Source organism: Neovison vison, chromosome 5, assembly GCF_020171115.1.
Source record: "Neovison vison isolate M4711 chromosome 5, ASM_NN_V1, whole genome shotgun sequence".
NCBI lineage: Eukaryota > Metazoa > Chordata > Mammalia > Carnivora > Mustelidae > Neogale > Neogale vison.
In genome coordinates this window covers 58059677-58075240 of record NC_058095.1, presented here as the reverse complement: position 1 = coordinate 58075240, position 15564 = coordinate 58059677, and the positions used below count along the sequence as shown (strand labels likewise).

Sequence of the window (15564 nt, the reverse complement as noted above, 5' to 3'; positions counted from 1 at the left end):
GAAGAGTTTTGTGAGTGGCCAGGCAGCCTGAGATGGCAGCAGAAGTCAGGCTGGTGAGCATAGTTCCTTCTTTAGGGAAACTTGGCTGTGAACCGGAGGATTTCTAGGATGGGAAACAACGAGCATGCGAAAATGATAAGGTTCTGCAGGAGTGAGGATGGAGGGGATAAGGAGAGCAGATGCAGGCACGCCCCGAGATTAATGCTGTTAGACCCAGCCCTCCAGCTTCCACCCTCTCCACTCTTATCCCGGGCCCCTGTATGGCTCACAGCCCCTGCCCCAGAGACCTCATCCACGTGTGTGTCCTTTCCCGTCCTCCCCATACTGCTAACCCTTACCCACTGTGCAAGGCTCTGTCGAGTCTCCCTACCTTCACGAGGCCTCCCCTGAGATGGTGGAGAGACAGCGCCTTGGGTCGAGCGTGAAGACGGAGGTTCACCTGGGTGGCTCAGTCGGTGAAGCGTCTGTCTTTGGCTCAGGTCATGATCTTATGGTCCTGGGATGGAGTCTTGCATCAGGCTCCCTGCTCAGCAGGGAGACTGCTTCTCCCTCTCCCTCTGACCCTCCTCCCTGCTGGTGTAAAATCTTAAAAAAAAAAAAAAAAAAAAGTGCGAAAAGGTGGGTGTCACCTATAGCTCTGCCACTAAGTGTGTGACCTCCAGAAAGTCACGTGGTATCTCTTTTCCTTGGTTTTCTGGTCAGTAATGCCTGCTCTGACTTACACACAGACTTATGTACAGTATGAATGAGATCGGGGCTGTGAAATGCCTCTGAAATCACACACAGCACGGCACGATGGTGCGACACTACCATTTCCTGACTCCGTGGACTGATTTCATTCATTCAGGCCTGGTTTCCGCTGGAGAAGTTAATTCCCTCAACTTTGTTTTTTCCTTCAGTGCCTGTTTCACCGAGCACGGAGGTTATCATAAGGAGCAAGACAGTCCCTACCCCAGGGAGCTTCTAGTCTGGTGTGGGAGGCAGGAAATAAATAATTACATCCTATCTAATGGCTAGTTGTTGAAATGCTATAGAGAAAATAATGCAAAAGGAGGAGGAGGTGGGCTGAGGAGTTACAGGGAAGGGTACTATTTTATTTTATTTTATTTTTTTTAAGATTTTATTTATTTATTTGACAGAGAGAGATCACAAGCAGGCGGGTGGGGGGGCGGGGAAGCAGGCTTCCTGCTGAGCAGAGAGCCCTCTGTGGGGCTCAATCCCCGGACCTGAGATCATGACCTGAGCTGAAGGCAGAGGCTTTAACCCACTGCGCCACCCAAGTGCCCCTATTTTATTTTATTTTTAAAGATCTATTTCTTTGAGAGAGAGAGAGCAGGGCAGAGGGAGAGCGAGACTCTCAAGCAGACTCTCTGCTGAGCTCGGAGCCCAACTTGGGACTCGATCCCATGACCCTGAGATCATGACCTGAGCCTAAACCAGGAGTCAGACACTTAACTGACTGAGGCAGTCCAGAGATAAGAGTAGTCAGGGGACATCCTGAGGAGATGATACCTCAGCAGAGGAGAATAAAGTGAGGGGGCAAGGCTATGGGGCCATCTGAGGGAAGAGTGCCTTAACCCCAGGGGCACAGCAGATGCAAAGAACCTGAGATGAGAATGCATGCACTGAATTCTAGAAACAGTAAGGAGGCTAGTGTGGCTTGTAGGTTCTAGTAAAGGTGTTGCATTTTATGCCGACGGTGATACTAGATTGTGGAGGGTAGGAGCAGAAGCAGGAGACAGGAAGGGACATGGCGTAGAAGCAATAGCATGAGAAGAAATGGTCAGACCTTAGATATATTCTGATGTGTTTCCTAATGCAGTAGATGCTGTGGGTTATAAGTCAAAGTTGATGCCAAGATTTCGATCCTGAGCCAATGGGTCAGTAGTGTTCTTGAATTAAAATTGGGAAAATGGGGGGACAGAATAGGTTTTTGTGGAGGAAAAATCCCCCCCCTTCCTGCTCTTATTTATGCAATTTAGTGCTTCATGAGAGAGAATTTAAGTACAGATCTTCAAGATCATCTAATTCAGTGATTTCCGATAGAAAGTCATCTGCTGCAGGATTATAAAAAACACCTGCCTCCCTCTTCTGAAAGTGAGTCTTTACCTAGTAATGAAGGTGTCCTCTTCCTCCAGGGTTGGGCCAGAAAGCAGGTTGGACATCATTGACCTACTTCGTTTGCTTGTTCTGTGGGTGAGAAGAACAGAGCTGAAGAGGGTTTTGGAATGGCCAGGGATACGAGGCTAGCTGTGATCCTGTTCTGGTTAATAATTATGTTGCGTTTGGTTAGTTTCTGTTTTCAGTTTGATGGTAAACTCCTTGAAAGCAGGAATCATGTCTTAAAGTCATTCATATTTTCCTTCTTGCCTCAGAGAATGCTGAGTAATAACAGGCATCATTCCAAGTATTAACTTGAACATAAAACCTCACGAAAAGAAAATCAAGTCTTCTGCAAACATTGATGCCTGTGATCTTACCTGCGCCCGCAGTTAAAGACGTATCCATTGCCAAGTTTCCCACTGGGGTTGGGGCATCAACCAAGTATATGCACCAAGGGCAGAGACAGACAAAGTTCAGCCTTGAACTTCCAAACTTGGAAATTTTCCAAACTTCCAATGCTTTGGAATCAGATAACCAAGGAGAGATGCGTTAGGGAAGAATGTTGGCGTTGGTCTACTTTGGTCAGTCACACGCTGCTTACTACTGCTTTTATATGGAACTATGTGAGAATGAGACCAGAGCCATTCTATAAGTGCTTAGGGCCTTTGTGGGTCTGCCTTCAACCCCGGGAAATCTTTCCCGTATGTCTGCTGGGCTCCTGTGTGTTTGATGTTAATATTAAGCAGTGCCCATGCGGCCCCATGTTCTCTCATATGCATTAAATATGGATGTATATGTAAAGGCCATAGTTATCATTTGTTTTTGAGATTGCTCAACCCGTTTGATTACATCTGTTCTGTTTTCTACTTTAATCATTTGTAAAAACGAGTTCTCAATGTGGCAAGAGCCACCCGCTTGACATTCCAGCGTTAACTTTGGAGGAACGATGTCCACTGTCCACGCAGGTGCAGTGTACTCATTTGAGTGGGTGGCTGCTCGGAGCTGGTGACAGACGGCACGTTGCTGAGGTCACTGTCTGGGCCTCTAACCCACTGCACTGGTCCTAGCACTTGTTTCCATACACAGCCTCCCATAGGAGTCCTATTTTGATTGCTTCCTGGCCTTTTGGCTAAGGTCAAGGGTAGGAGTCCTATTTTGAGCCAGAGTGGTGTTTGTAAGGAGATGGTAGAGTCAAAGAACACTTTGTAAACTCCCTCTTCCTTCCCCTTCTCCGATGCTTTCTTCCCCATCTTCAGAGTTAGATGAGCCTGAATCAGATTATTCTAGGGACAGATCCGGCATCTTGAAGTCTTAGATCCTTGAGGCCCTCTGGTAAAGGAAGGCCTTACAGCAGTGCCTGCCATTTTGACAAGATGGAAGCAAACTGTGCTTCTCTTTGGCACGTCTGTGCCCTTGAGTAGAGGGCAGCCCTGTGCTTAAAATCTGAATCCAAGGAAGTTCAAAGTTTTCTTCTTGCCTGGGTTTGTTTCTCGATCTGTAGCATCTTCTGTAGGTTGCAGAGTGCTCAACTGAAAATGAAGTTGGTACAGCGCTTTGTGCTTAGTGTGTGCAGTGTCCCGTATGCATAGTATTTGCCCTGGCCATGCGGAGCGTTCAGCAAGGGAACGAGACTAGTTACCATTGGTTGAATAACTTATCTTCCAAGGACCACACTGAAGGCTTTCCACACATTTCCCTCCTGGGCTCCCTCCCACCTGCCACCACCAGAAAGGAAGGAGCTCCTGTAACAAAAAAGCGTACACTGTCAGTGCAGAGATTTTGGCCTATTTCTCCTATATTCTGTTTTGTTCTGATTCCCTTGAATGAGAATGCCTAGCACATACTAAGTCTCGATTAAATGTTTGTTGGGTAAATGGATTATTTTATTTCCTCCCCGGCAGCCCTCGGTGGTGGGATTGGCTGTCCGGATTTGCTGGTAGGGGGTGGGGCCCGGATTTGAACCTGTGTCAACAGCTGCTCACTTTGGGTTGGGGCGGCGAGTCCCGCCAAGGGTGACTTCCGGTTCCTGCTGTCAGCTAGTAGATGTGAGGTTCACCTACATAAAAGGTTCAGCGATGGGGTAGCACTTATTTCCAGGCAACACAAGGACTGTGCAAAGTACTAGAGGAGTCACGAGTGGGGGAGAGGTGAGTGAATGCGTGCACACCGTCTGGAGCTGTGCTCACTGCATGTGCTTGCTACGTGTCACCCCCGTTGTGACCACGACTATGATAATGTCACCATCATTTTTTATGACTCCTATGAATCAGTCTCCCAAAGGAATGACTGTTCTTTGTGGCTTGAAATGGCCAGAGACGGTTTCATGAACAAGGTGGTCATTGAGGCTTGGACAGAATGTGGGCAGGTGCGGACAGGAAGGGAAATACTAGAGATGAAAATCCTATAAACCGAGGCCGAAAATGTGGGTTTTCTGTTCCTTGGACAGCAAGGACGCCACTCTGCCTGGCGCAGAAGGGGTGTGTGGGCTACTAGGGCGACTAAAGATTAAGACTAATAATTCAGAATTTGTTTATTATGGCATGAGTGCTACATTGTGTCTGTGAGATCTGATTTGAAACCCTGTATCTTTCTTTCTTATGCAACCCAACCCTCTTTAATAAGAAATGCCGTGGTCATTTTTAAATGCCGCAATCTGTGGTTGCAACGTTGTATCTTGTTGAGAAATAGTATTTGTGCCTTTGGTGTCACGTAGCCTCTGAGACAGATAATGAAGAGGCCACTTCTGTTTGGCCTCATGTTTATGAAATTTAAGACCCTCATTTATGATTATTGACTCAAATATATCTTGGAAGATTAGTAAGGCTATTATATGCTGCTGTAGTCTCCTTTAACAGGCTGTAATTCCCGGGGGACCAGGCCTGTGCCTCATTCATCCTCAGACCTCTTCCAGCACTGAACACAGTTGCTGGCATAAACTAAGGACGCAATAAATTGTGGTTGAATTGAATTTGCAAAGCATGTGAGGCTGGCCACCTCTGCGCTTGCGGGAGTAATTTGCAGCAGAGCTATATTTTTTGACTTATGTAACGCATTTCATCTTGTTCCAGGTCCAGCCTGATGACTGGAGGGGCTAAGCGAGGAGTCCCCAACCCTTGGCTCTTTGAGGAGCCAGAGGAGACCAGAGGTTTGGGTTTTGATGAACTCCGGCAACAGCAGCAGAAAATTATCCAAGGTATTGAACACTGCAAGAGGGCGGGCCCAGAGACCTTGTCAGAATTTTACTACCTTCTCGAATGTTCCTTACCACCGTTGAAGATCGTGGGGAAAGCTGTTGGTCCTCGAAAGCTCTTGGTGATATCCTGAAGCATAGACAGATGGTGTTGTCCATCAGGGGAGCCCATGGAAGTAATGATTTCCACTGGGAGGGAGAGCGCTCCCAGAACTCTGAGTCTTGTAAACCCAGGCGAATCTGATGTACATGCCTCCCTCCCTTCACTCCACGATGGGACTCATTCTCCAAACACAACACTCCCCTCTTTTTCTTCTACAAAATAAGTCCATTTGGCTTTTACCTTCAAGTTCATCTTGTCCAGTGGCTTTTAAGCCTAATTGTTTCTTCTGCATTTTTAAATTTCACAAGTAATGCATGATTGTTATGAAAAGTTAAAACAATACAGGGATATGTAGTGTGGAACGCTCCCCTTATTGGTCCTCTAATCTCAGACTGTAAACAGATCAATATATCTGTCCTTGGGCTTTTTTTCTACACACACATACGCATAGAAGCACACATACTTTTATGTCAGTGAAATCATGATATAGGGTAATGCCATAGCTTTGACATTATTGTTTAATGTGTGTCATAGACATTTTTCACGTGCCTGTTTTTGTACATGGTTTTTGTGTATTACAGGTATGTCTTTCTTTCTAATACCTTTTCAGAACAGTTTTACTGAGATAAACTTGACATGTCATAAACAGCACATACTTAAAAACGTACGATTCAAGAAGTTTTGAGAAATGTATGACACTACGTGTGTCCTGTATGTTTTGTATCAGATTTACAACTAAGTATTTCATGTTTTTTATTCTCTTCTTAATGGCATTCTTTTTTTTTTTTTTTAGAGATTATTTATTTATTTATTTGACAGAGAGAGATCACAAGTAGGCAGAGAGGCAGGCAGAGAGAGAGGCGGAAACAGGCTCCCTGCTGAGCAGAGAGCCCGATGCGGGACTCGATCCCAGGACCCTGAGATCATGACCTGAGCCGAAGACAGCGGCTTAACCCACTGAGCCACCCAGGCGCCCTTCTTAATGGCATTCTGATTGTTGCTAATGTGTAAAAGTACAACTGATTTGTGTATATTGATCTTGGATCATGCAGCCTTGTTAAACTCAGTAATTTGTTCAGAGCTTTTTCATAAAGTCTATAGGACTCTCTTTTTTCTTTCTTTTTAGAGCAGTTTTCAGTACACAGGAAAATGTACTGGAAGGTTCTTTTGCATATGAGTGTCCTTTTGTTCCCACACTATTTGTCGAAAAGACCGTGTTTCTCTACTGCTTTGCCTTTGCTGCTTTGTCAGAGATCATTATGATATTTCTGTGGGTCCATTTCTAGGCAGTCTGTTCTGTTGATCTCTTCTTTCATCTGTAGCACAGTGTCTTAAATACTGTAGCTTTAGGATAACTCTTTTTTTTTATTAAGATTTTATTTATTTATTTGACAGAGAGAGAGACAGCAAGAGAGGTAACACAAGCAAGGGGAATGGGAGAGGGAGAAGCAGGTTTCCCACTGAGTGGGGGAGCCCGATGCGGGGCTCAATCCCATGACCCTGGGATCATGACCTGAGCCAAAGGCAGTCGCTCAACAACTGAGCCACCCAAGCACCACTAGAGTAACTCTTGAGGTCAGGTAGTGTCAGCGTTCACCTTTTGTTCTTTTCCAGCAGTACTGTGTAAGCTGTTCTGAGCCTTTTCCCTCTCCCTATACTTTCAGAGTCAGCTCATCAATATCCATAAAATAATCTGCTGGTATCTTGATTGAAATTGCATTAGATTGGGGCACCTGGGTGGCTCAGTGGGTTAAAGCCTCTGTCTTCTGCTTGGGTCAGGATCCCGGGATCCTGGGATCGAGCCCCACATTGGGCTTTCTGCTCAGCGGGGAGCCTGCTTTCCTCTCTCTCTCTCTGCCTGCCTCTCTACCTACTGTGATCTCTGTCTTTCAAATAAACAAAATCTAAAAAAAAAATTGCATTAGATTCATTGCAACAAATAAAATCTAAAAAAAAAAATTGCATTAGATCTATAAAGTTGGGGGGGGGTTGAGTCTTTCTGTCCACATACATGGAATATCTCTCTTTTAGTTCTTTTTTTTTTTTTTTTTTGAAGGTTTTATTTGTTTAACAGAGAGAGAAATCACAAGTAGGCAGAGGCAGGCAGAGAGAGAGGGGGAAGCAGGCTCCTCGCTGAGCAGAGAGCCCAATGTGGGGCTCGATCCCATGACCCTGAGATCATGATCCAAGCTGAAGGCAGAGGCTCCAACCCACTGAGCCACCCAGGTGCCCCTTAGTTCTTTTTTTATTCCATTCACCAGTTTATAGTTTTTCTCATAGAGATCTTATACTTACTTGGTTAGATTAGACCGAAGTACTTCATTGTGAGGGATGCTGATATAAATGGTATTGTGTTTTTAATTTCAAATTCCACCCATTCGTTGCTGGTTTATAATGAAGTGAATGACTTTTGTATATTAACTTTGTATCCTGCAACCTTGCTATAATTGCTTTTCAGTTTGAGGAGATTTTTTTCATTCTTTTTTTTTTTTTTTTTTTAAAGATTTTATTTATTTATTTGACAGAGAGAAATCACAAGTAGACAGAGAGGCAGGCAGAGAGAGAGAGAGGGAAGCAGGCTCCCCGCTGAGCAGAGAGCCCGATGCAGGACTCGATCCCAGGACTCTGCGATCATGACCTGAGCCGAAGGCAGCGGCTCAACCCACTGAGCCACCCAGGCGCCCCGATTCTTTTGGATCTTTTCCGTTACACGATCCTGTTATCTCTAAACAAAGTTTTATTTCTTTCTTCCCAGTTTGTACATATTTTTTTCGTCTTGTCTTGTCTCATCTGGTTGCATGAGCTAGAACTTCCATACAATGTTGAAAAGGAGTATTGGGAGAGGACATCCTTTCCTTGTACCTGATCCTAGTGGAAAAGCGTCAGTTTCACACCATCAAGTGTGATGTTAGTTCTGGGAATTTCATAGGTATTCTTTATCAAGTTGAGGAAATTCTCCTTTATTCTTAGTTTACTGAGAGTTTTTAATCATGAATGGATGTTGGATTTTGTTAAGTGCTTTTTCTGCATCTAGTGATACGATCATATGGATTTTCTTTTTTAGCCTGTGGATATGATGGATTACATTAATTGGCTTTTGAATGTTGAATGAGGCACGCATACCTAGGATAAAGCTCACTAACTGTGGTGTATTATACATCATTGGATTTGATTTGCTAATTTTTTTTGAGAATTTTTTTATCTATTAGCGTGAGTGATACTGGTCTGTGTTTTTCTGTTCTTTAATGTCTTTGTCTAGTTTGGTATTAGGACAATGGTGGCCTCAGAAAATGACTTAGGAATTATCCTCTTTGCTTCTGTTCTCTGGAAGAGATTGTAGAGAATTGGTATAATTTCTACCTTTGATGCTTGGTAGAATTCACCAGTAAACCCATTTGGGCCTGGTGTTTTCTGTTTTGGGAGGTTATTGTTAATTCAGTTTCTTTAATAGATACAGACCTATTCAGATTGTTAGTTTCTTCTTGTGTGAATGTTGGCAGCTTTTGTCTTTCTAGGAGTTAGGCCTTTTCATCTAGGTAATCAAATTTGTGGGCATAAAGTTGTCCATAATATTTCTTTATTATCTTTTCAATATCCATTAGAGCTGTAGTGATGTGCACGTTTTAAATTTCTGATTAGTAATTTGTGTTCTCTCTCTTTTTTTTTTAGTTAGCTTTGTTAGAAGCTTACTGATTTTATTGATCTTTCTGGTTTCATTGATTTTACTCTGTTGATTTCTTATTTAAATTTCATTGACTTATTATTTCTTCTGCTTACTTTGGATTTAATTTTCTTTTTTTTTTAAGATTTTATTTATTTGAGAGAGAGAAAGAATGAGAGAGAGAGCATGAGAAGGTGGAGGGTCAGAGAGAGAAGCAGACTCCCCAGGTGGAGGGTCAGAGAGAGAAGTAGACTCCCTGCTGAGCAGGGAGCCCGATGCGCAACTCAATCCCAGGACTCCAGGATCATGACCTGAGCCGAAGGCAATTGCTTACCACCCAGGTGCCCCTAATTTGCTCTTTTTAAAAAAAAAAGATTTTATTTATTTAAAGAGAGAGAGGGGCACCTGGGTGGCTGAGTTGTTAAGTGTCTGCCTTCGGCTCAGGTCATGATCTCGTGGTCCTGGGATGGAGCCCCACTTTGGGCTCCCTGGTCAGCAGGAAGCATGCTTCTCCCTCACCCACTTCCCTTGCTTGTGTTCTCTCTCACTGTGTCTTTCTCTGTCAAATAAATAAATAAAATCTTAAAAAAAAATAAAAAGAGAGAGAGAGCGCACAAATGGGGAGGAGGAGAAGCTGGCTCCCGGTGAGCAGGGAGCCTGACGAGGGGCCAGATCCCAGGACTCTGGGATCATGACCTGAGCTGAAGGCAGACATTCAACAGACTGAGCCATGCAGGCGCCCCTAATTTGCTCTTTTTCTGGTTTTCTGAAGTGTGGGAAGACTCTTGATCTTAGATCTCTCTTTTTTTCCTAACATAAATATTCAGTGCTACAACTTTCCCTCTGTGTACTGCTTTTGCCATATCTGGTAAATTTAGCTTTATTTTCATTTTCATTTACTTCAAAGTATTTGGAAAGTTCCCTTGAGATTTCTTTTTGATCATGTGTTATTTAGAAGTGTGTTGTTTAATCTCCATGTATTGGGGTGTTTTCTAGTTATCTTTCTGTTACTGATTTCTAATTTCATTCCATTGTAGTTTGGGAGCAGACGTTGTATGATTTCTATTTTTAAAAAATTTGTTAATGTACGTTTTGTGGTCCAGAATGTGGATTATCTTGGGTGAATGTTCCATGTAAGCTTGAGAAGTACATGTATTCTGCTTTTTTTGGATGAAATAGTTTATAGATGTGCCTTATATCCAGTTGATTGATGGTGGCGGGTTCAACTTACTGATTTTTCTGCCTACTGGATCTATTTCTGATAGAGTGATGTTCTATCTCAACTCTAATAATGGGTTTTTCTATTTCTCCTTGCAGTTCTATCAGTTTTTGCCCCATGTAGTTTGATACTCTGCTGTTTAGGCATGTACACATTAAAGATGGCTGTGTCTTCTGGGAATCAGCCCTCTTCTCTGTAGATGATGATTGTTTTTGTCCCGGATAATTACTTGCCTTGAGGTCTGCTCTGTCTGAAATTAGTATAGCTACTCCTGTTTTCTTTTGATTAGTGTTAGTACAATTTGTCTTTCTCCATCCATTTACTGCTAATCTATATGTGCCTTTATATTTAAAGTGGGGCTCTTGTAGACAACATGTAGTTGACTCTTGTTTTCTTGATCCACTCTGACATTCTTTTTTTTTTTTTTTTTTATGATTGTGGTTTTACTTATTAATTTCAATTTGGATGCCTTTTATTTCTTTTTCTTGCCTTATTGCACTTGCTACAATCTCCAATACAATGTCGACAAGACATTGTGAGAGCAGGCGTCCTTGCTTTGTTTCTAATCTTAGCCAGGGAACATTCATTTGGAAGCCAGGTGTGAATTTTTCTTTTGTTTGGTACTAGATATTTTTGTATTTCCAGAAGTTTTCTTGGGATTCGGGGGAGGAGTGGTACAGTTATTTGAGTATTATTTTGTCAGGTGGACCAGAACGGTGTTTTTTTTAGGGAAATCAGCAAACCATGATGTGTGGGCCACGTCTCATCACCACCTGTTTTTGTAATGGGCTGCAGGCTTAAAAACAGTTCTTCCATTTTTAAGTGGCTGAGAAATAGAAGATGATTTCATGACTTGTAGAAATTGTATACAATTCAAATGAACTTTTGTGGGAGCACAGCCCTGCTCACTTACTTATGTATTACCTATGGGTGCTTCCCTGCTTCAGCGGCAGATTTGAGTAGCTGTACTGGGGACCCTATGAACCACAGAGTCCCAGATATTTGCTGTCTGGCCCTTCATAAGATGTTCGCCGCTCCAGCATTGAGTGGTCTAGCCTGCTAGAAAGCTACAGGCATTCTGAGAACTCTTACGCCCCGTAAATCATGAGGTGACCTGGTTGGTGGGAATGGGAGCTATGTCCAACCCCGTCTGAGCTCAGAGGGTCATTCCCTCTGGCTTTCAGATGGTTCTTTCCCTTACACATGGATCCTGGTTAACGATCACCCAACTGACACCTCAAGGTGGGCCCTGTGCAAACCTCTTTGCGCAGCCCTTTTCCCTCTGTGCTGTGCCCTGTGGACTCTCCCCTCCTTGACCTATTTGGATGCTTCTCAGCGCTGGGCCCCCCATGCCAGACAATATGTGGGGCAGCCCTAGAGTTCATCTCATTTGTTTCCTGTCCCTTGGGGAGCACTCGCCTTCATTTCCTGATCCATTCCGCATCTCTCAACTGTAGTTTTATGTATTTTGCCTGTGGTTTTGTGTTTGTTTTTGTTTTTGTTTTGTTTTGTTTTTTCCAGTTGCTTCTTTTTCAGTTGTTTCAGACCAGAAGTAAATCAGATCCCTGTCAGTCCCTCTTGGCCAGAAGCAGAAGTCTAATTCTGTCTTGAACTCCCTGTCCACAGTGGAATTATCTAGTAAATGAACCTCTGTGCCTCCCTTATCTCTTTAATACTGTGTACTTCTCCCGTTATTATGTCTGAAGCAAAATAAACCACATAGGGTGCTGTGCACAGCTGTTCACCTACAGTGACTCATCCTTCTGGGTTCATGTTCCTGAAAGAAGTGTCTTGCTTGCTAGTAGTAATGAATTTTCTGGCATTGTTGCTTTTTTTTGGCCCAGAAAAGCTGCTTTCCATCAGGAGAAGTATTCTCGTCACTGAGAGGGCGCTGGGTGCAGAGGCTGCTATAGGTCAGGTGCGAGAGGGTGCCGCCTGCCGTGTTTTGTGTCGGGTCTCCAAAGCAGAAAGCGTCCTTATTGTTTGCTCCATCACCTTTGGGGGTGCGTGGAGGGTGGGGTCGGGATGGACACATGAAGGAGTAGGGCACAGTAACTGGCTGTATTCAAGACATTTTCTTCTTTTCCCCTTACCTTGGTGTTCTAAAGTGCTGTATTCCTCTTCACTTTCCCAGTGAGCTGTTTTTCAAGGATACGCATGCACACTAAAAACAATGGAAGTAATCATGACGTTAAACCCCTATCAGCCTTTTCTCTGCCTGAAGAAGCTTGGGGATGGGCTCAGGTTGCCGTGGTTTTACTTCATTGCTGGGTCCTGCACTAGAAGAAACAAGGGCCCCAAAGGGTCGTGTCTAACTTCCTTTCGCCCATGGAATCCATGAACTTTTCTGTACTTCTGTTGACCCTTAGAAAACACTTTGAAAATCATCCTAAAATAACAGTTCATCGGTAGAACTTAGACTCAAGGCAATGAATGCTTTCCTTTTCTAACTTCGAAATGAAGCCTCATGACAACCAGTTGGCCAGTCTTTGGCTTCTGTGCTCCCGAAGCTGTAATTTGAGGCACCGATGGACATGAGGCAGAAGACGGGTGAGGGGCCAGCATTAACCAGATCACCTCGAAAATCCCTGAGACAGAAGAGAGAAGGATCACTTTTTGGGTAGGACAGACCCTTGCCTCTTGAGTCGGATGGCTGACTGTGGAGGAGAGGACGTGCCCTTCCATCTTTACCCAGGGGCTCTGTACATAGGGTTTTAATGCCATCTCTTCGTACCATGATCCCGTCGACGTTCTTTCTAGATTCCAGCAGAAAGTTGGGCACTTGTTCTGGACTTCTGTGTTCTCAGGTCCCTCTGGGTCGGCGTGTGGAATAGCGGTGGGGAAGGTGGCTGGCCAGACCCGGCAAAGCTGGGCAGCTCACCTTCAAACCCCAGCAACTGTAACTTCACAGATGACCTTCTTGGAAGATACCCTTTCTTGTGGCTGTTACCTATGCCAGGATTCCTCTCCCCAAATCTTAAAACGCAAACAAAAATAGAAGCATCTGGGAGTTTTCCCAATGGAGTAATTAATTTTATCCAGTGTGTCAAGCCTTCCTCCTCCATCCCTTACTTCCCCTTATCCAAAGAGAGTTCCTCCTTGCGTCAAATGTGAGAATTCCCGTTGCTTCTCTTTGGGCCCTGGACTGACAAAGCATCAACTACTTTTCCTATGACCTAAACTCAGGACTGTCTAGTATTGCCTGCAAGCCCTCCCCTGTGTCCACCGGGGAATAAAGTGCATTCTTGTGCAAGCCTAGTGGGCATTCTGTGGTCACTCCTTGATGGAAGCATATTAATTAAGTATGCTCAGTGCCATTGCTTGGGCTCAGAACTGGGGCGAAAATACAAGAAAGGAAGATACAGCTCCAGCCGTTGGGGCCCTGGTTCATGTGCTTGGTCAGGGGTGGCAGCTCTTAGGAATGTCCCTCGGTTTTCTCTGCCTGTTAAAATGTTGGTAACCTTTTGCCATGACCAGTTTCAAAAATAGGGAGGTAGATAAAATAAGGTAACAGTCCCATTTTGCCCATCAATTGCTTCAACCATTACCAACTCCTAACCAGTCTTGTTTCATCTCTTCGTTTACCCACCTCCCCACACTGCCCATCCCCTGGATTGTTATTTTTTTTAATATATTTTTTTTAAGATTCTATTGATTTATTTTACAGACATAGATCATAAGTAGGCAGAGAGGCAGGCAGAGAAAGAGAAGGAAGCAGGCTCCCTGCCGAGCAGAGAGCCCGATGTGGGGCTTGATCCCAGGACCCTGGGACCATGACCTGAGCTGAAGGTGGAGGCCTTAAACTACTGAGCCACCCAGGCACCGCCCCCCCAGATTATTTTTGAAGCAAATCCTAGACGACATATCCTTTTAGCGGTGGATATTTGGGAATGTATCTCTAAAGCATATTTATAAAAGGTAAAGATTTTTTTTTTAATATAACCGCAATGCCATTATCACCCTTAATAATTTAGTGGGAATTCCTTAAGATAATCAAATACCCAGTGTTCACATCTCCCAGATTTCCCACGATGGATTTTTTTTAGGTCATCTGATTCAGGATCTGAATGTGGTCTATACATTGCAACTGATTGATATGTCCCTTAGGTTTCTTTAATAGATAGGTGCTTTTGCCAACCCTCTCTTTTTCCCTTTGCAGTTTCTCTGTTGAAGAAGGAAGGTCATTTGCCCTATACTTTCCCACTATCTAGACTTGCTATTTGTAATCCCATATATTGTTTAACATATTCCTCTCCCCACATATTTTCTGTAAATTGGTAGTTAGATTTGGTGGCTTGATCAGAATTGAGTTTGTTATTTTTGGCAAGAACATGTTGTGATGATTGTCCCTCTCTGATCTAGAGCCACCAGATAGCCCTCCCACAATTACATGATGTTCAGTGAGGGGATGGTTTTTCCGAGCGTCTAAAGATAGGAAGGATCCAAACACCTAATTATTCCGAGGGGATTTTCAGAAACAATGACTGTATTAGTTTTCCGTTGCTGCTGCAATAAATTTGCACAAACCTAGGGACTTAATACGCAAGTTTATTATCTTCCTGTTCTACAGGTCACAAGTTCAATACAGCTCTTCCTGGGCCAAGATCAAGGTGTTGGCAGGGCTGGTTCCTTTCTGGAGGCTCCAGGGAAGAATTCGTTCCCTCACCTTTTCTGGCTCTTCGAGCCCCCCCGCCCACATCCCTTGGCTCCCAGTCCTCTTCTTCAGTGTTCAAAGCCAGCAACTTGCATCTCCCTGACCTTCTTCAAGTCTCCCTTTCACCACAGGTGGGACAGATTCTCTGTTTTGAAGGACTCACAGTTATACTGGGCCCAGTTGGATCATCCAGAACCCTCTGCCAGCTCAGATTCTGTAGCCGGAATCACATCCGCACGGTTACTTTTGCGATGGAAGGTCTCCTAGTCTCAAGTTCGAGGGGTTGGGATGTGGACATCTTCAGGGGGCTGTTACTCTGGGTAACGTGCTCATCCATCCTTAAACTAACACTGTTGTAATACTGACAGACGGTTGATAGAATGTGGTGTATGGCAAATGGTTATGATATCATAGTGACGGGGGTTATGTGATGGAGGGCAGATTAGGGGCAGTGAGCTACGAGCGTGCCATTAGTGTATTTTCGCACGGCTTCACATAATTGCGTGGGTCTTGATTGCTTCTGTCTCTGTGAGTAGCATTTGCTGTTGCTCAGTGTCACTCGGGTGACTGCACTGCATCCCCTTGGAAATGCCACCGTAAGCCTGGAGAAGCTCAGGTCATCAGTGTGATCATT

At 44.1% G+C, this 15564-nt stretch overlaps 1 protein-coding gene across 2 annotated transcripts in view; it reads left to right on the top strand.

Annotated features, from left to right (window-relative positions):
- STX8 (syntaxin 8) overlaps nucleotides 1-15564 on the top strand; it is a 246147-nt gene that overhangs the window by 40085 nt on the left and 190498 nt on the right. For both annotated transcript variants that reach the window (XM_044249085.1, XM_044249084.1), the window contains exon 5: nucleotides 5172-5296. In XM_044249085.1, the coding sequence (XP_044105020.1) occupies nucleotides 5172-5296 (125 nt within the window). The remainder of the gene's footprint in view (nucleotides 1-5171; nucleotides 5297-15564) is intronic.